General features: G+C 37.7%; 2 protein-coding genes across 2 annotated transcripts; one reads left to right on the forward strand and one right to left on the reverse strand.

The window, feature by feature from the left end:
• The first annotated feature begins 1534 nt into the window (after positions 1-1534).
• HB-1 (homeobox 1) lies at positions 1535-4598 on the forward strand. Its single transcript, XM_020376576.3, has 4 exons — positions 1535-1998; positions 2524-2654; positions 3211-3450; positions 4024-4598. The coding sequence occupies exons 1-4, from the start codon at positions 1911-1913 to the stop codon at positions 4411-4413; spliced, it is 849 nt and encodes a 282-aa protein (XP_020232165.1). The 5' UTR covers positions 1535-1910; the 3' UTR covers positions 4414-4598.
• Positions 4599-5652: 1054 nt separating this feature from the next.
• On the reverse strand, positions 5653-21204 carry MBD9 (methyl-CPG-binding domain 9). Its single transcript, XM_083067798.1, has 11 exons — positions 20445-21204; positions 16348-16519; positions 15825-16256; positions 14565-15686; positions 13738-14430; positions 11246-11551; positions 10362-10697; positions 9948-10046; positions 9427-9861; positions 6733-8922; positions 5653-6438 (listed from the first exon to the last, which is right to left on the reverse strand). Exons 1-11 carry the CDS (start codon positions 20957-20959, stop codon positions 6142-6144), a joined length of 6597 nt encoding a protein of 2198 aa, XP_082923924.1. The 5' UTR covers positions 20960-21204; the 3' UTR covers positions 5653-6141.
• Between the last annotated feature and the right edge of the window lie 389 nt (positions 21205-21593).

Genomic DNA, 21593 nt, shown 5'->3' on the forward strand with positions numbered 1-21593 from the left:
GAACCAAAAACATATAAAGGTAGAGAGGGGTTTTCTTGTTTATAAAGGGAAATATTTTTTGAACACGTATTTGGGATAAAAAGATGTTATTCTTTTGATTTTCAGATATATTTTTAAAATATGTATAGTGGGAGATAAAGGTGAAACACAAAGTTAAAATGGTAAAAAAGAATTGTAAACAAAAATGCACCAAGTTGGAAATTTTAAAAGCGCCAAGGAGAAGTAATGACATTTTTCTGTTCATAAGCTTTTATGACATGATAAAAGTAACTAATGTTCTGCCTTTTTCAGCTTCCAAGTGATGATGTTTTTGGATCTAAAAAACATGGGAAATGATCTATCATATAAAGAAGGCCATTTAAACTTCACAAGAACAATGATTTTCAGATGAAACTAAAAAGATGACATTCAGTTAGGAGAATGGGAGAAATAGATCACATACATGAAGTTGAAATTCAGTCTTCATTGCGAAATTTAAGTATAGCTCTTGCAAAAGCAAGCTGTGTATACTTCTTTTGATGATTATTAAAAATAAAATAGCTAGTAACTAAAATTTGGAAAAAGATAGTATGAAAGCCTACTAATAAAAGTTTTGGTTTAATTATTATTTTGTTACTTACGCTTACCCTCACTTTGTGTTTTAATTTCTACATCTAGAACTTTTACGTTTTAATTTTTATACCAATAAAAAAAATATTTTAAACCCTACTAATTTTGATAATTTCACAACCAAAAAAAAATTCTAGTGATTTTAAACTTCCAATTGTAATATTTGAGATTCTAGAGCTAACAGAGTTATTAGAAACTAATAGCAGAGTAAAATATAAAAAATAAAATAAAAAGTATTCACATAGTAATATTTTTTTAGTATATAGAATAAAATGATATATATATATATATATATATATATATATATAAATCAAATGAGTGATTAAATTGATAGTTGTTCTTCTGTGAATCAATTAAAAATTATAATTAGTATAATTTTTAAGATAAATTATTATAAAAATAAACAAAGTATATGTTATTTAGAAACTAGATTTTCTTTTATGAAAATTACAAATATTCTTTATTAGATACAATCCTCCTCAAGTTAGTTATACCATTTCTAACAACAAAATTTTTATTCTAAATATTTAACACAATTACACATTCAAAACTTTAATTCGAGTGAATTAATCAAACCAAAATAACTTTATATAAATTGATCCATATACTCAATAGTATAGTTTGTGATTAAAAAATCTTATTAATCCACCTAATAATATTAACAAATAATTATGATTCTTAAGCATATATAATCTAAAAGAAAATTATGTAAAGGAATATTTATCTATAAAGAGATAGGCATAAAGTTTCAAACTAAAGATTTCTTAGCTAAAGAAAAAAACTAATAGTAGGGAGTTTGAGTGTATAAATTTATAGATTCCATGATCATCATTCTGATGGTAAAAAAATAAAAATGGAAGAGTAAGGAAGAAAGGACATATAAGTAATATAGGCAGGAAGGAAGGCTTATAAAAGGCAGTGGGCTTCGTTCAAACAAGTTTAGTCGCAGAAGACACTCACAAAGAGAGAGAGAGAGAGAGAGAGTGCGTTGACGACATCTTGAGAGAGAGAGAGAGAGAGAGGAAAATCTCGGTCCCTGAAAGTGAGGAAAGACGGTGGTGGTGGGTAGGATCTGGCGGTGTATGATGGGATCTTGCATATGCCCGTTGGAGACTCCGGCCAGGTTGCTTTGGACCACAAGCTTCTTCCGTCATAAGCTCATGATCTTCTAATCCACACTTAACAACAACAACAACAACAACAACCCTTCTAAATTCTCAAAAACAACTTTCTAATAATCCGCACTAACAAGTAAGAACTCACACACTGTATCACTATAATACTAATCTCTCTCTTGCCATATGGAATCTGGACGCCTTTTCTTTGACGCCTCTGCTTCTCGCGCCAACAACATGCTCTTCCTCGGCACCACTGAACTCGCTTTTCGAGGTCATTCTCTCTCTAGATTTTCTCTTACTTACCCCTTTTTTTCATTCAAAATTTTAAATTTAACCAAGTGGGGTAGCTCGTGTTACTTGTTAGTATTGTTGTTTCCGGCTGTTTTTTTCTATCGTAGTTGAGATCATTTATGTTGTCTTGACTTTTAATCAAACTACTATTGCATGAATTATTGAGCTAAAATTTTGGTTATGATTGAAAAACAACGTATATGCAACTACCTCAAGTTTTGTCTTTATGAAAATTGTGTCTGGTTGCTGGGAAGATGCTTCGGGTTAAGGAAGATTTAAAGAAAGTAAGAAAGAAAAAAGACACGACTCGATTTGGGTTTGTGTTAAAGGAGGCAACTTGATTGTGTATCAAACTCGGGGTGTGATTGTGTGACAAATAAATATATTTTTTTTTCTCTTAGTTTTATGTGTATTCTTATGTTGTGACACAGATGGTGTCTAAAGGGTTGATACGTAAAAGAGTGTTAATTGATGAGGTTTTGTTTTGGGGGTTGACTGAAAGCAGGGAGATCGATGATGAGCATGGAGGAAGCCTCTAAGAGGCGACCTTTCTTCACCTCGCCGGATGAACTGTATGATGAGGAGTATTATGAAAAGCAGTCCCCGGAGAAGAAGCACCGCCTCAGTTCCGATCAGGTCGGCTTGTAGTTTCACATTTGAATGAATTGCTTTTGTTGTTGTTGTTGTCAGGCTCATCACCAATTTGAATGAAAGTAATTGTTGTTGTCATAATAGCTTGAAATTTAAATGAATTGCTTTTAGTTTGGCTTTTTAATTTAATACAATATGTGGGGAAAAAAAGTGGTTGGCATTAAAGAGAAATTTCATTTTGTGGCAATAAAGTGATTGATTTTGAAACCATTTCTTACTATTAGTAGTAAATCAAGACAACTTGCCTTGAGTTGAATGTTTGGTGGTGTTATTAATTTACTGATTAGATGGTACTGATGTGAGAGATATTCTGCAAGGATTTTGCTTGCTTGGTTTTTTAGATTAATTTGTATTATTGCAATCAAAGCCAAAGGTTAATCAAGAAGTCTAGCTCAATTACTTGATCAGTGAGTTGTTGTAAACTCGCTCAATACTAGGTTGAATTCCCATAAATTAAAATATAAAAAAAAGGTGATGATTAGGTCCTGTGATAGCATGGCAACAATATTCATGTTGTGACACTCTTGTGATTGATGGTTAGGTCCATCTGTTGGAGAAGAGCTTTGGGGAGGAGAACAAACTGGAGCCTGAGAGGAAGACCCAATTGGCTAAGAAGCTGGGGTTGCAGCCCAGGCAGGTGGCTGTGTGGTTTCAGAACCGCAGAGCTCGATGGAAGACCAAGCAACTTGAAAGGGATTATGATATTCTCAAGTCTTCCTATGATTCCCTACTTTCATCTTATGATTTAATTGCGAAGGAGAATGAGAAACTCAAATCTGAGGTATATTTATACATGTGTAGTGTACTATTGAAAAAACTGAATCATTGTATCTATGCAATGGCGATTTTAAGATTTTTCTTTTTAGAATTGAGGAATGCTACAATATGGTTACAGCTATGGATTGAAGTGTGATGAAATATTTGGTGAATAGAATAGAAATAGTCTGTCAACAGTTGTGGGTTTGAGTTACTGTTCAGGATAGAATTAGTGCCTTCACAATCAGAACTCCATCATAGCATAGGGAAACAAGTCGACACATCACTTGGAAGGTGATTGGTGGCTATCCATAAAGGGCCCTACACATGGGATTCGTCACTATAATAATCACAAACTACCAAGAGTAGCATCTGTTCTGAACCCCACCTCCTTTGCAAAGAAGCCACTTTCAAAATAACTATGCGAATATACCTTTGTAGATTTCTCAAAATATGCTTTAAGACCTCCTTTTGTGAAAGAGACTGATAAACTTTTTAAAAAAGGAGTATGCAAGCTGAGCCATAAACCAATTAACAAGTGGACTTTTTCTAAGTATGGTGGATTGATTATCTTAATGATATGTTGACTATTCCGCAGGTGGAATCCTTAAACGAGAAGCTTCAACTTCAAGCTAAAGAGGTACCTGAGGAACCATTATATGACAAGAAAGTTGATCCACTTCCGGTAGATAATATAGCTCCTATTTTCAGCACAAGGGTGGAGGACCACCTTAGTAGTGGGAGTGTTGGAAGTGCAGTGGTGGACGAGGGTAGTCCCCAGCTGGTCGTTGACAGTGTTGATTCATACTTTCCAGCTGACAACTATGGTGGATGTGTGGGCCCAGTTGAAAGGGTTCAGTCAGAGGAGGAGGATGGGAGTGATGATGGGAGGAGTTACTTTGATGTGTTGGTGGTATCTGAAACTGAGCACCAAAACCATGAAGGAGAACCATTGGGTTGGTGGAGTAATATGTATTATGAAGGCTGAATCATAATGTACCAGTGCTTTTTAAATTAGATGCTTAATTAAGAAAAAAAAAAGTAATAATATTGTATAATTAGACGTATAATGTGGACGATACAGTTAACGCCCGGTTTGGGCGGCTTGGACCCCTAGGGGTTAGAGTGTCCTCTAGCCAAGTTCAATAAATAAAGTCTAGAAAATTTGGTCAATGGCGTCACGTGTTGGTTGTACTTCCAAGTTTATTTCAAGTATAAATACATAATTAGTAACTATACAAAATTTGAGTTTTCTTTATTTTCCTTCTCCTGAATACCCTATTTTCAGAAAACATTTGGACAACATAATCAAGAATCAAATCAAGGGTGAGACCCACAACAATGGCTAAGCTGTATCATCTTTTCAATCCATTTCGTATAGTGCTTTTCATCAAATAATATTTACACCTTAAGTATAGTAGTCCAGTACGCATATACGATCATTATCGTTAATTTTATTAATAATTTTCGCAAAACACCTACGGCAAAGTAGTCAATAAAAAGGGTAGAAAGGCATGAATGAGAATTCAAAAAAAAATTTCTTGAATCTTAAAAGGAAATAAAAAAAAAGACTCATTTAACACCATCCAGTACAATTTGCTAGTCAACCCTTTTGGTTGAGGCCAAGCTAACTGAAAATTATATGGATCATCTTCAATTCTCAACGAAATTGTTAGAAGATACGACGGAAGCTTCCAGCACCAAATTTGCAGCAACTCACAACACAAGTCCATGCAAGTTAATTACACAGATAAATCTTCGATGATTATTAGCAAGCACTCGAAACAATCATACTATGTCGGATATTTCTATTGCATAACAGATCTAATATCCAAAGCTTTGTACACATTCGGACCTATTGATCATCAAGTAAGCAATGACAAAGCATACAGAACCTATTCAACCTACCCCCAAACACACTCCTAGGTTGCCAAATCCGCAGCTACACTTTAGTACTAGCTTTGTTAAATTAGCATAACAGGCACCGCAACCACTTATTCAAGTGATTGTATTTGTGCGTGCCACCTCCAAGTGTGCAATGCATATGCATTAATGCCACAAGCAAATAAACAAATCAAACAGAACTCGCACTAGGCAAGCACAATAAAGCAGATGGGGAAAATATTTGATTTGAATAATTACCCTGCATTCTAACACATCTGCAGATGCCCAAGAAAAAAATCAAGGGCATGCGTGTGCAGGATTTTGGTGGGGGTGAGAGAAAAAGTATAAAGAATGAAATATTGCCTACAACTGCTCAATTTAACATTTTTCTGACTTTCTTTCCCATCCTTTCTTTTTAACTACTTTTCTTCTATTCCTTCTTTACAATAATTCCATTTGTATACATATATGGATCAGACTCTGCTAGAAAAATGAAAAATGGTACTTCTCGCAATGGAGCAGCCAACTGGACAGCTGCAGCAGAAATCATTTCAAAATTGGACGCATCCTCACAATTCCCTCATACTGGTGGTGCCTCACTGAAAGCAGATAATCCTACAAATTCTGCTTAGCCAAAAAAACCAGCATCCAAGTTAGCAGGTCAGCTTTACCTATATGTACAAGCACGCAAGAGACACCAGCAGCTGTGGCTGCCACATTTAATAACCTGAAGTTGGCCCATGGCCCAATCATACCGGTGGATGACCACATCACACCACATAAAGTGACCGACCAGCTTTCTGATCTTCTGAGCCAAGGATACAGTATGAGATTAACCATCTAGTTCCTTCCTTTTTCTGTTTGACTTTCGGCATGGTTTGGATTTCTCTGCATCCACAGTCATCGGTGATTTCTGTTCCACTATGGCACAAGGTTCAGAGTTGTCAGTAACATTTGAATTGGGCATTTTCTCATATATAATTGCTAAATCAAGGGAGTATATGCGAAGGGCAAGGGAAGGCAAAGTAGAAGATTTGGCAGCAGCTGAGAACGATGACCAGTACCACCAGTCATTCCTCAAGTACTCTGTCTTAATCATATCCTCCAGCGTGATTGTTGCCTGAATCATCTGCATAAATGGAACGGACATAAGTTAACAAACACAAGTTCACATTCATCTCCAATCTGCTTGAAATAGAAATATAGAAATACAGAAATACAGTATAAGTATTGTTCAAAAAATTCATGTACAAACATAGAACAGTTGTTTTTCACTGATATTGGAGGAATAGTGCAAAGTGGCATTTATAACTCAAAAAAATTGTTGTCTAATTAGACTCAAAAAGGAACGAGAAAAGGGTTGAGTTGGCAATGCCTTTTAAAGGAAATGTATATGTGATAGAGCCACAGAAATAAGACAAACCTCATATATAGTCTCTGCAGATTTAACAAATGCACGCCAAGCCTGTCTTCGGTCAGACGGGGCCTTTGATGGTCTTAGAGCAATTTCCGGGAGTGCAGCATCCATATCAAGTAGATTAATCTTCAGCTGCCTCAAAATGTGAAAAGCTTTACCATCTAACGGTCTCAATGAAGACAAAGGAACCACACAGCAGCCATCAACTCCTGTATCTGAAGCAGGACTACAAAAAGAGAATTTCCCATCTCTTTGTTCTCCCAAGGATGATTTGTTGGATTTATTGCTTTCATTTGCAGCTAACCTTCCAGTAGAAATGCCTGATCTATGGTCAAGACATGTGCCAACTCCATCAGTGTTTCCTTGAGAAACCTGGCTTTCTGACACTTTGGACACACCACCAACAATGCTATCATCCTTTTGAACTAAGAATAACGTAGAATCACTAACAAAAGAAGATACAGAAGGAACAAAGGATGGGATACCGTCTGAACCAATAAGACCTATCTCTCTGACAAGTTCCTTGTTAGAATCATTTGTCACAAACTTGGAACATATATCTTCAAAACTAAATGGGCATGTGGATTCTTCATTTGAAAATTTAATCAATCTTGAGCTAAGCTTAGAACACCCACTGACTCTGGTTGCAGCTGTTTCTGCATCAGCTCTGGAATTCTCATTTGAGATATCACATTTTAAGTTCCCTCTTCCTTTAGAAGATCCACTTTTATCCTTATTCTTCTCTGAGGCTGGAAGACCTGCATTGCACTTGCCATCATTGTGTCCATCAAGTTCAACATCACTAGAAACAGTTTTGTGACAACACGTGCAGTGTTTCCTAGAAGGCAATATGGGTTCTAGGCATTCACACCTATACAACTTTTCATCATTAGTTGTTCTGGCCTTTTTATTTTGCTTATTCAACACCTCAATATTATCCCACTCAACAAAGGGACCAAATTTCTTTTCCAGCAAGGCAGTCGCCTTTGTAACAAGAGAATTAGATACTGTTTTCTCCCTTTTTCTTGGCATAGAAATAGGTCCTTGATCCTCAACCTGATTTTCAGTCTGTGCATTAAGAAACTCTTGGAATCTTGATTTTGGGCCCTGAATAATTGAGTCTTTCAGTTCTCTTTCTTTAGGGTCACTATCATCCAGCCAACCTAAGAGCTCTTCGATTTCAGCATCAGTTTCATAAGCAATCCATGGTGAACTATTGCCCAAAGTATTACTAGGCTGAGACATTAAAGGAGAGGAATTTTTGTCAGATAGTGAACAATGCTGCAGAACAGAAAACTTCTCCACATAGTCTCTGCTAAACGATGTTCCTCTTCCATGCAGCAATGCAGCACTTGCATCAACAACTATCCGTGAACGTCCTCTGGGCAAAGCCGAAGCCCAGTACAGTCGACCAATGGAATCAATGCCCAAAAATTCCCGGCGAACAGAGAGCTTCAGCAGCTGTGATACTACACTAGTTATGGAGTCCTGCAATAGTGAAATATCACGCCTGATAGCATTGAGCTCAAGTTGGTATGGTTCTGACTCATTCACAGTAATCTGAGGAACATCAACAGGCACTCCTCCTTGCTGGCATGTCACAGGAGTAGATATGTCCCTTCCCTCACATTTCTGGTGGTTAGCCTGGACATGAGCTGCAGCATTTATTTCTTGAGACATGTGATTTGGCGATGATAAAGACTTGGGAGATTTGTCAGTAAATTGAGACTCCACAGCACCAGAGACATTTCTAAATTGTCCCTCTACATCTATGGAATTCATATTTTGGCTATCAGAATCTGAATTTGTCACAGATATGCTTTTATCAACACTGTCAAACCTATACTTCTCTTTGGTAATCTCTTCCGAAGGCAGACTATCAACAAATACCCCAAAATTACTAGGATTGTCAACTGCAGTATGTGACTGGACCAGACATTTACCAGAACTTGATAATAAAGAAGCAATTCCTTCCTTAAGACCAACTTCTCCAGCAGTATTTAGTGAGTATGTATCAATTTTGGCAGCTTTTGCAGATAAAATATCCTCTCTAGTTTTCAGGCTTTTCCACTCTACGGAGTGTGCACGCAATTTCTGATGTAACTCAGCAGACAACTCTGAACATTGCTCAAGGTGCTGGCGTATCAGGGAAGAGTTAAGCAACTCATCACATAAAAACTTGAGAAGGAAAGTTCTCTGCAACCATTAAAAAAAACTGAGCAAACACAAACACAAGAGGTTCTACAATTTCAGAAATATGTTATCTAATCATAAGTCAAGTTGCAAACCACCGCATATTTTATGTATAGAAATAATAGTAGTAAATTCAAGCAACACAACAACGTGCTCAAAACAAAACAAAAAAAAAAAGCCTTTGCATCAGTGAAAGTGATATTTTGATGGGAAACCTCTTATATATACAAGAAAATGACCTATACAAAAAGAAATCCAGTAACAAGAAAATCTAACAATTACAAGAGTCAGGATAATATATCACTAATAAAAAATAGAATCCAATTACAATTCATTCAGATGATAGCAAATGGGAAACACATACCAGCATAATCCAATTACCAAGACATTCTTCTCATAATGATTCGACAAATATCATGGGATAAAAATAAGACAATAATGCCATTCTAGCTATGTTAAAATAAAAAAATAAAAAAAAGTAACATAAATAGGTGTGCATCAACAAACCTCGCCCATGCTATACTCCCAGTACTCTTTTTCTTCAATTACAGTTGATAACTGGGTTAGAGATTCCAAGTAAAGAGAATTAACTTCCCCCTGGAATTTTTTACTTCGTCGTTTGCCTTTAATCTGTGTTACTTCTGTAACATCTTGAGTTGCATGTTTACCATCAACACAAGAAGGACAGTACCAGTTTCCCTCAGGGATCCTTGCAAGTGGAGGATTCAAGCAATATGTATGATACTCAGCATCACAAGTATCACATAGTAGAACACTATCATCATCCCTATCAATGCCACACACTTTACAGACTCCCTCATCCCAAGGGGCCTTTGGAATCTCATTTGTTGTCTCAATAAAATCATCAACTTCCTTTCTCATTTCTGCACTTAAGCATTCCAGTTTAGCATACTCCACAAATTTTTGGACATAGGTGACAACCTGTAGAGGAAGAAATTTAAATGTTCAATTAATATCTGAAAGCACAAGAGCACATGTACTAATGTAGACACAAACAAGCTACCAACCTCCTCATTATATAGTGATTCAAAGTTTTGGGATAATTTTTCAGCTAGTTCAACTAAATCAGGTTGATCCCCGAAAGCAACATGAACATTGTTCCACAGCTGCAACATCAAAACAAAATTTTAGTGCCCCCACAAGTCAAAAAATAAACATTGTAAGAATGACTTAGCTACTACAAGATAACATATTAGAGACCAGTATATAAAGGAGAACATGAGGAAACCAATCATGATGCTACATGAGCCAGAGACTTAAATGGCACACAAGCAAGCATAAAGAGAAGTGTTCACAATAATCTTTAGAGGGAAATAATACCATAACAAAAAAATGAGGGCCTAAAAGGTGGTAGTAATCTGTAGAAAAAAATAAACGAAAGACCACTTGGTCAAGCAATTGAAGTTTGATAAGACACAGACCTCCCGAACATCCTCAAGAAAAGCTTCATGAGATCCACCATAAGCTCCAGCAGCCAATCTTAGGTCAATAGTGCGGAAGTCAAGAGGACGGGACACCATGGCCGGAGATCCAAGAAGCCCCTCATCATCATTATCTGAAGAATTTATTAATTTTCTACCAAGCAAATTGCAAAAAACCTTTGAATCATCTGCAGCAGCGGCACGACGTAATACAATGCGACATTGTTTCATGATAATGTCAGAAACAGATATAACAATCTTCTTTTTCTGTCCTTTACTGGGATTTGATTGCAATCCTTCACCAACAACATTAGCCAACACTGAAAGAACTGCTTTCTGTTTATAAACAAGAATAATATTCAATTCCGGATCATGTTTTCTTAACCCAAAAAGACAAGTTAGTTTTTACCAGATAAACTGCCACATGGTAACATAGAGAACACGAAGCCCTCAATTTTGTCATTATACATTGAGTATGAAAAGTGCGTCTTGCATGTTGTAACAGGTAATATTAAGAGGGGGTATCTAAGATATACAGTTTCCTCATACACATGTATAGTGGAAACTATAAATTACAAAATGGCTTGCATATTACAACAGATGATAATGCACCACAAAGGTAGAAACAGAAACAATAAATAAAGAAAAACATTATGGTGAAACCATAGCACCAGAACTACTAGTTGGCAGTAGCTGACAGTTCCTGGACCATTGAATTCTATCAAAAAGCTTTTGGTCATATATCTGATCTAATGGTCAAGAAACTATCATATTAACAGTTTAATCATTGCATCCAAAACAGTGGTTATATATATATATATATATATATATATATATATGCACACACACACATACACTAAAGGAGAAGTGTCACTGAGAAGCACCTTTGTTGGTCCAGAAGCATTGCCCTTGTACACTTCCTTACTGATTGATCGCTCCAGTATCTTCTTTGCCCATTCTGGTGGATCCTTACCCAAAGCATCATAAACACACTTTCTGATTCGGGTACCTACATTTGTTGGTAGCTTTCTGACAGGTTCTAGCATCTGTGCCCATTCAGGAACACTACCATCATTTGCCAAAATATTTTCAGAAGTGCCCTTTGCATCAGACTCTTCTTCTTCCATGGTTAGTACATCATTTTCTCTGCTCAAAGAACCAAAAATTTTCTTTGTAGCCTCTGCAAGCAGCTGAGAACCAAATAAAAAAGCTTTTCAGTGTTACTTCTATCATTTCTTTCAGTTTGACAACTTTAATTGTTGTCAAGAGAAGTTTGATCAGCAGAAAGAATAAAATCTATTGATATGGTATGACATAAGAAAAATACATTTAAAAGGAAACTGAATTTCCATTTGTCAGATAAAACAAGCACCCTAGCCATGTCATGACAAAGCAGAGTAAAGAAGTAAAGCTAAACCATATATAAATGCACACATTATAAGCCATCCAGATGATAGATAGGCTTGTGTTAGCAACCTTGACAACGACAACAACAACAAAGCCTTGTTGCACTAAGTGAGGTTGGCTACTACATATATCACAATGCTATTCAACCAAGGTTATCAATAAGGTTATACGGCGGATGGCGGCAAGGACCTTTAAGTGCCATATTGTCATGGCGGATGCCATGGCGGTCTATGGCGGACATCATGGCGGACAAAAAAAAAAATATTATATATATATATATATATAATATGATGCAAAAACAGAAAAATAACAAACACATATTAAAACCAACAATATAACAATCTAAAATTCATGGCATTCATAATCTAGTAATAGTCATCATAAAGAAACATAAATTCCTAACCAACAAAAAGATTAAATGGCAACGGCGATGGCAGAACTCAAAGGAGGAGGCGTGCGGAGGGAGAATCTATCACGCGCGGAGGAAGTACCAGGAGGAAGAAAGTCTCGTTGGAGGTAGCGGTGGCGCGCTCAGAGGTGACGGTGGCGCGCTCGGAGGTGATGGTGGCTCGCGGGGAGGTTAGCGTGGCACGACAATGGTGCACGCGGAGGGGGAGAAGAAAGTCACGTCGTAAGTGACGGTGGCGGCCGCGTCGGAGGCGACGGTGGCAGCTGCGTCGGAGACGATGGTGACAGGCGGAGGCGACGGTGGCAGGGGGTCTTGTCGGAGCAGCCGCGGGTTGCACGGAAGAGAGGCTATTATGTATTAGGGTTTCTGCAACCCTATTTTATGTGTTGGGTGCTCAACCCGGGAAAGAACTCGGGCCCAAACCAAAAAAGAAAAAAAAATGGCCCAAACCGAAAAAAATATAAAAAAAATGGTCCAAAACGGCGCCATGTCCGCCATTCACGCCATGGACCGCCATGCCTAACCCGCCTTAACGGCCGTAACGGCCGCCATCTTCAAAATGGCGGATCTCCGCCATACACAGCCTAAACGGCCATAACGGATCGCGGCCGCCGCCGCCATACCTTTATGGCGCCGTTATGGCGCCGCCATAACGGCTATTTAACAACACTGTATTCAACAGAGTTAAAAACCATATCCCTTGACAACTTCCTCCAAAACCCTAAACTTGACAAAATTATAGGAAAAAAGAAAGCAGAACCTAGCCAGTACAACATTCTGACCAGCATTTTACAAACATTGCTAAACCACGAAGGAACAGCAAGTCTAATGTGAAGTAATTAGGCTAAGCATGATTCAAAGAACAATTATCATTGGGAACAGAACTACAGTTATGAGTATGACCATTAAAATGCTAAAGGAGTGTGTTAGTCTTTAAAATATAAATGTCCTTAATTCACTTAGAAATTTAGTATTCCAAAGGCATTCTCCATGGTAAGCATCATAATTCTTCCTGGTTCTTCTTGATCAAATTTCCACCAATTTTATCAGTTATGGGCATTTCTTAGACCTATTTAATGGTCTGAGATATCCTCCCATCAAATCAATTAAAATTTTCAATCAACTAGTCTAAACGAATTAAAATTTTAGTTAGTAGACTGATGAACTGAAATTCAATTTCAAAACCCATAAATAAATAATTGGAAACTTCTATTGTGTTCGTAAGTTGTGCCCTGTGTCCATAACAAAAAAAAATGAACATGTGCTAGGTGTCCATATAAAATCAAAAGTGTTCGTTAGACCCCACCACCAAGTATCAAGTTAAGTGAACTAAAAAAGACTCGCCTGGGTAGGTAATACAACCCATCAGTTAATCTTCAATAAATTATTAAACCTAAAGTGATAGTCTTACAATCTAAAATCTCTTGTTTTGAAACCATTAAAACCTGTATCTTAGAATTGAGCCCAAACGCCAAAACTGAGTATTAAGTATCTAATATTATTACCCAATGTGACATTAAAATTCATTGATAATTGTATTAAAACAAAAGCTATGCTCACCAGTGCATCTGCTTCCATCCCGGCCACACCGGTAAGAGAACCACACAGCAAACCACCATCACCACGTAAGCAACGAAATACCTTACCACTTTCACGAGCAGTAATTTCTGCAGACTCAAGGTTACCATCCATTGATAAAAAAGCCAAGATGTATCTATGAGCTAATTCTGGCCAAGTCAATTCATTAATAGGAAGCATGTTGAGCTTGGTTCGTTTAGCAGGAACAGCACTATCCATATCTTTCCTTCTTCCACGTCTTGTTCGTGTTTCTCCAGGTTCAGAATTTGGATCCACCAGGGCAGCCACCCTTGATAGCAATTCACCTATTAGCACTCTTAGCAATGAATCATGAGCCTTGGTCAAAACTACACCAAAGCATCTGTCATAAGTGAAAGATGCAAGCTTAACTTGAGCTGCCTCTTTTATTGCTTCTGTTTCCAGTTGAATAAATGCATGAGAACTTTCAAAGGAACCTGATGGACCAGCTTCACATCTTGGGGACAACAATGGTCTACAATTACCATCAGCTTCTTGGGAAATTAAAACTTGGCATTCATCCATGTCTCTCTCAGATTTCTCAAGAAAATCCAATCCATCAAACCAAGGATTCATAAGTTCCTTCTCAAGTTCATCTAATGACAATGGTTCTTTCAGGTCCAGAATTTCATGAAATCGCTCTAACAGCTCCCAAGCCTGGAAAAGATAAAAGCAGAAAAATGTAAGACTATATCATAGCAAATAAACAATAAAGCCACAAGCCAATAAATGTAAAAAGGTCAACATAAAGATTTCAGATTCACTATTGTCAGGTAACATAAAAAAAATACCTGAAAAATATCACCAATGAGCTCAACAGGAGCCCTAGAGCATAATGGTTTCCCAAGTGGTGGATGACAACCTTCCTTAATGCTTTTTCCAGTCAGCCTCGACTTCCCGGTTCTCCTGTATAAATTTTGAACTGCTTCTTCCTGATATTTTGATCCATCTCTCCACTCAACCTCTAAGAAACCATTTTCTACTGTCGGCAATGATGAGCTATTATTTCTGTCTTTTAAAAGTTCATACTGCAAAGAGTCTTCGACACCAGGAAGCCGCTCCAATACTTCTTGCACAAATTCAACATCTAAACCAAATCTATCCTGCTCCAACCATTTTCCCAGTGTGTCATAGATACCTTCCAGATCACTGTCTGCATAAATTACATCTGGGATGCCAAACGAACCTAGAGAACCACAAAATTTATCCAACGAAGTTAAGTAAGTATCACTTTTTCCATTCTTTAAATCCCATTTATGTAAGCATGTTTCATTTTCAACATGGTTACAATAGAACTTCAGTGTTCCTTTTTGTTTACAGACATCCTTGCAAGCATTAACTAACTTTTGGGAAATAACACTCCAAGCAGATTTTGATGACCGCTCTTCCACCAAAAGTTCACCAATTCCATCATTAAACCCTAAGTTATCAGCTAATGAATTTCTAGTATTATCTTGAACTGAACCAGCAACAGGGTGTAATACATCTGATGAAAGAGGATCCTCAATTGAGAAGCTTGCAAAGCAACTTGCGACATCATTTCCCGTTGGCACACAAGGGTCTATAAGCATCATCTGGATACTTTCATCATCATCTATATCCATACTACCATTAGTTTTTCTCCCACCTTCAGTGGTTTGACTAACAAATTGACAAAGTTTTGACATTGAGAGGATTGTTGATCCAACTGGAACAGGAATTTTTGAACAGGAACACCTTTGGATCCTAAATATAGGTCCGGAATCACCACCCTCCAAAACTTCACATGTAAAAAGAGAGCCAGTAATCTTGTCGTGCCAACAAGATTTATAACCTACAGGACAGATAAGATTAACATCATAATATGAAGGTCTCACATCAACTTTCCCCAAAGAAAGAACAAAGAAGTCCTTGAACTGTAGAGGAAGTCCATCCTGAAATATAAAACACATAAATAGCTAATTTCAGAATCACTATAGTAATTCCCTATATTCTTTATTAGCATGGGAAAAATTAATGTTATGAAACCAGCTTCTCAAAAAAACAAGGAAAAATAAATTAGATTTACTTACAGAAGATTGCTTAGTGCAGGAGTGGCCATCCTCTTTTCTTCCAGTTTCAGAGGATTTTGGGATATTACCCTGAGCACTAGCACATTCCACATTTAAACCATCAGAAGGAGGATCCTTACAATTACTATTCATCGTTGCTCCCCGTTTTTCTACAAAACCATTGGCTACTGGAGTTCTTGTTGACTTTCTTTTTCTAGATAGAGGCCCACCTAAAGAAGGGAGAGACCTTTCATTTCTTAGTTCAGATTCAATAGAGTTGTTGCCAGACGATAGCCCCAAATAACAAGCTACTTCATACACAGAATCAAATATCTTTCCATCTGGTGCACAGTAAACTGCATACAGTTCAGAGCTGCTCACTGATTGTCTAAATTCCACTCGCCAGCCTTCCTCTAGCACACCACGCCGTTCGGATATAAAATCTCTAAGAGCCTGCAAAAATATCTCATTTGGACTCAGATGATATCGTAATAGGTGCATTATTACTACTACTATAACTTCCAAGCGGGAAATCCATATGTACCTCCTCAAAGCTTCTAGTAATTGATTGAGTATGATTCAATATATCCTCAAAACCCACTCTAACAGCATGTGTCACAACTCCAGATGCCTTTTGGAAGCCAATAGCATTCCCATTGTATAAGTTTGAATACGTCACTGGGGCACCAAATGGATTATCACCCAGAGTGTGCTTTCTAAGACCAAAATAAACATAAACAGTAACTACTTATAACAACTGGGATTCAGGGAGCATAAATTATTGCATCAATAAATCAAAAGACATAAATGAGACTCGTACGAAGATTATAATAAAGTATCCCAAAACTTATCTACTAAAACTTGTAGGCAAGCTACGTAATTCAGTTTTTAAATAAACATTAGTATATGACAGACCCCATAAGTAACATGACATTTATGCTTAAGTGCTTTAAAATGCCATACTGAAAGTATATCAGATATACATTCTATTATGTGGGAACAGAGAAAAGGAGAATGATGGTCACAGTTTACACACTATCACCAGCAATCTGGGAGCAATAAGAACATAGTGATGAAGTTAAAAATGAAAGATGATGGTGAAAAAAAAAATAATAATTAGAAGAATGTGAACTGGGGACTTGAAAGGAACAAAAGTCTAAACAAAGTTAATTTTTGTGGATGGTAAGGAAGAAGGGTTCCAAATCCTATTATGTTTCTGAAGCAAAAAATTGCATTCAAAAGTAAAGGAAAAATCATAATTTTACCCCAAAAAAAAACCTAATAAATGTATCTGGAGGTAAAAATGGCACTGCTATCGTGTCCACAATGACTGCCATTGAAAACCTCTCCCCTATTTGAATCCCACGGCAGCCCAAGGCCACCCCACTTAGCTACTCAGTTATAGCACATACTATGCTTTGCATTATTCATTCTGATACTGTAAAGAACTAGCAATGTTTAGGGAAAACGATATGCAAACAAGTATTAAGACTTTCCATGTGAAGGCAAATCTTGGTAAAATATTCCCCATATTTAGAGAAACCCTAAATGCCTATTTAGCATCTAGAATTGGAATTGGAATTAGACCTCTTAATTTTAATATTTAAGTTTGGGAACCCTAATTATAATGGTACTTCTTTTTGAAAATTTCATAAAATTACAAAATTACTAGCTCGAACACTTTCTAATTCTTATCCAACACCCTAAAAATTGTCAATTTCACATCTACCAGTTAAAATCAGAAATAATAACATGAAAACAGTATAAAAGAGAACATACGGTTACCCATCCAAACACAACAGTGAAAGAAAGTAAAAACAAAACATAGAATACTAAAATTAATAAAGCAGAACATAGGCCCCTCTGACATGAACAGAACAGATCCTAAATGATGTGAACAGAGTAGAGACCACAGAACAGTGTGTCAGAGTTCCCCAGATTGTGGGTTGGCCAGAAACGCAGCAGAGAGCTCTAGGTCAGACAGTTCGTGTCGAAGAGAGAAGAGAAAATTGGAAGTAGTGTTATTTAGCCTTCGAAAGGAGAGAGTGGGAAAATAGGGTTTGTGTTCTGATGAAATAAAATTGGGGATTATTGCCCCCGTAATCAGAGTACTAAACGACATCGCTCAAGGGGCCAGAAAAGGGGATTTTGCTTATGGAAATAATAGCAGCTGAGCTGGAAGCAATACCACGCGAAATCAGCTTTGATTCACACCAAAACTGCGACCCTGAACTACTCTCCTACAGGCCTCACAAAGGCGGCATGGGGCCACACTGTGACACGCATTATTGACTACTGCAAACTTTATTATTTTAAACCAATTTCAACTCTTAACAGAAATGGAATTAAAATTATGAACTATAATTCCATTTCTGTCACCCAAGATAACCTTACAATCAAATTCCCCCAAATATTACTTGAATTCCTATTTAGTATTCACACAAGTCTCTTCCAATTAACAAAGGAACAATAATACCATATGAAATCCCTTTCTGATTACATTTTTATCATATTGTCCTACAAGCATTACACCAAAGGTGCAAAAAAGAAATATATAAGTGCATTTCATCAGGGTATTTCCTTTGTTCAAAGAGGGTATAGGGAGGCTTGAAATTTTGTTTGGTTGTGTTTTAATGAAATGCTTCTGAAATGGTATCAAATCATTTCGGGAAACGGAAAGTTGAAAACGCGGTGGCAATTATTTATAACAAAAGGTCGAAAACTATATAATTATAAGCCTACAAGTTTATAGCTCAACTGGCACTGGTCCAAGTTGCAACGCCGTGTTTTACGAGATCACAATGTAAGGGGTTCGATTCTCCTCTAGGCCAGCTATTCTCTCCACATTATGTGGGTAGTTGCTTCTTTTGTATACTAAAAATAATGAGCACCGATACTTATCACAAAACCTAAAAACCAGCTAACCAAGGTTGACTACGAAAAAGAAATCTGTTCGGACACATAGATAATCAAAGAAAAATTTGATTTTGGAAATAACTGCTCACACTTACATATTCTACCATACCTCAGTTTCCCACAATTTCACAAAACTCTTTGCAAAAGTAAGCATTTTCCAAAAAGAAATAATATTATAGGCTAAATTATATTTTAGTCTCCATTTATTTTAGGATTCAATTTAGTCCGATTATTTTTAAAGGGTTCAATTTGGTCCTTTAATTTTAAAAAAATGTTCAATGTTACTTTTTTGTCCAAATTGACATTAACGACATTAATGAAATTAAGTAAAAAGACAACATTGAACATTTTAAATGATTCAATTTGGTCATCTAATTTTCAAACGATGTTTCCATCCATCGAATTTCATTAATGACGTTAACTTTTTGGACAAAAGGATAACATTGAACATTTTTTAAAAATCAGAGGATCAAATAAAACCATGTAAAAATAGTGGTACCAAATTGAATCTTAAAAACAAATAGAGGAACCAAAAGATAATTTAGCCTAAAACTATACTAACCTAAAATCTTTTCTAAAATTCGAAACCTAAAATAAAAAATGAACGAGATAGGGCCTGTTTCAAGAAGCAAAAGTCTTAGGGCACACAAATGGGTTAAAAATCCAGGTTTATGTGAACTGGGTCACACAACCAGTTCTGGAAATCTCCAAATTCAAAATTGCAGAACTTGCACAATCTCACAATTTCACTACAATCTTGCCTATTTGCAGCTTCAGGTGCAATCCGTATTGAGACAGTTCAGCAGGCTTGTAAGACTGTGTGACCACAATGTAGACTGCGATTTTAAGAGCATTGGTATTTCCTGTCTTCAACGGGGGGAGGGGGGCTTGAAAATTATTTGGTTGTGTTTTAATGAAAACGTTTCTGGAATGGGATCAAATCATTTTAGGAAACGAAAATTTGAAAATTCAACAACAACTACAAAATTATAATGAAAACTATACATAGCTCAACTGGCATCGGTCCTAGTCGCATTGCCTCGCGCGCGTGATTACTACGCAAGCAGTTCGATTCTGCAACAGGCAACCTATCCTCCACCACGTGACGCGTGTGTTTGCTTCTTCATTATATTATAATAATTAAAGAACATTGCTACTTATCACAAAAACTAAAACACAAAAACCGTTATCCGGGGTTGACTATGAAAAAGGAATCCATTAAGATAAACAGACAATCAAAGAAAAAAGTGATTTTTTGAAGTAACTACTCACACCCTCAAACACATTCTTATTCTACCATATACCATATCCTACCAGCTAACTACCTCAGTTCCCCAAAATCTCACTACGCTCATTTTTACAGAAGCCACCATATTCTATGAAGAAATCAAATACATACAAACCAAACATACTCTCCAGCATTCAAAAACCTAGCAACAGAAAATGAACCAAAAAAAAAACAAAGCAAGAGAAACACGTTTCTCAGCACAACAAGGAGACACTGAACCACCCACATTGATCCCGCCACCCTTAAAGCCTCTTCCTTCTTTCAAACCAGCAAGCCATGCAACTCATTTCCAACAACCTCACTAAGAAAACCTCCTAAAAGGGCTTAACTTCACTACACACAGTCACACACAGCTAAATGAAAAGATAAGGTCACTTACATACATGTTATATTGCATTACACAACATAAGAAAGCTTGAAAGTTTTTTTTTCCGTACCTCAACTCCTGCACCTCGTCACCGTCGCCGTCGACGTCGCTCGGCGGCGGAGCGTTGATGTCGAGAAGCTGCTTGGACTTAACCCCCAGCGGCCACCGCTTGCTCTTCACTCCGGCGGCGACACACTCGCCGCAGACCCACTCGTCGAGGATGGCCACCTGCCGGCCACCACCGCCGCCGCGGAAGCCGGCGCAGGCGAGGTGGAAGCCGCGCTCGCAGGCGTCGCAGACGACGAGGTGGTGGTGGCTGCCGACGGCGGCGGGCTTGGCGCAGGCGGCGCAGGGAGCCGGGCCGCGGGGGAGGGCGGCGGGCCCTCCCGGCGGCGGCGCGGGGTTCTCGTGGTAGGCGCGGACGATGTCGACGGCGGAGTCCGGTAGGGTTTCGGCGAAGGAAGAGGAAGGCGAAGGGATCTCGTTGAGGTCGATTCCGAGGCCGGAGCGCGCGTCTTCGTGATGGTGCGGCGGCGCGTTGAGGTTGCGGTCGCCGCCGGTGGAATCGGAGAGTTCCATGATCATCGGAGAGTCGGCGCTGAGTGACACGGCGGCGAGTTAGGGCTTTGGCGTTGAACCATTGTGCGCGCGATTGCTTAGATTGCTGCGAAGAGATCGAACCCAGAAACTGAGATTGAAGCGAACGCAAGAGAGAGAAAAATTATAAAAGGGAAAGACAGAGATGGGACCGTATCTGTATCACACCGTAAATCTCTTTCTCACACTCACTTTCTATTCCCTCTTTTTTTTTTCCCTTCAACAACTGCCAAAACCTTAACCTGCTTCTTATTTATTTCATTATTAAATCAAATCAAACCAAAGGGACCCATTTTTTCTACTCAAGAATTCTAGGTTTAATTTCTTTTGCAATAAAATTTTCTACACATTATGATAATTGATAAACATGTTTAAATACTTGAACTTCAACCGTCTAGTTCAGCGGTTGGGGTTGATTCACGCTTAAGTAAGGTCAGTGGTTCGAATCCTGTTTTGTGTATGCAGCCGCATTAAATTTTGGGGTCAGCTATCTCACCCTTTGAGGTGTCTCCCTCGTAACGAGGAGATTAGTCACTATATTGGTAATGGATGTTCCAGGGACTAACCAAAATAAAAAAACTTGCCCACAAGTTCAAATTTTGAAAAAATGTTAAATTATAAT

This window comes from Cajanus cajan, chromosome 2 (assembly GCF_000230855.2).
Source record: "Cajanus cajan strain Asha chromosome 2, NIPB_CcT2T_4, whole genome shotgun sequence".
Lineage (NCBI taxonomy): Eukaryota > Viridiplantae > Streptophyta > Magnoliopsida > Fabales > Fabaceae > Cajanus > Cajanus cajan.

Coding starts and splice junctions, on each gene's coding strand:
- HB-1 (XM_020376576.3), top strand. CDS start 1,911: ATGGAATCTGGACGCCTTTTCTTTGACGCCTCTGCTTCTCGCGCCAAC. Junction 2,655..3,210: donor ACCGCCTCAGTTCCGATCAG/GTCGGCTTGTAG, acceptor ATTGATGGTTAG/GTCCATCTGTTGGAGAAGAG. Junction 3,451..4,023: donor ATGAGAAACTCAAATCTGAG/GTATATTTATAC, acceptor ACTATTCCGCAG/GTGGAATCCTTAAACGAGAA.
- MBD9 (XM_083067798.1), bottom strand. CDS start 20,959: ATGATCATGGAACTCTCCGATTCCACCGGCGGCGACCGCAACCTCAAC. Junction 8,923..9,426: donor GGGAGTATAGCATGGGCGAG/GTTTGTTGATGC, acceptor TAATGGTTGCAG/AGAACTTTCCTTCTCAAGTT. Junction 6,439..6,732: donor CTGCAGAGACTATATATGAG/GTTTGTCTTATT, acceptor CCATTTATGCAG/ATGATTCAGGCAACAATCAC.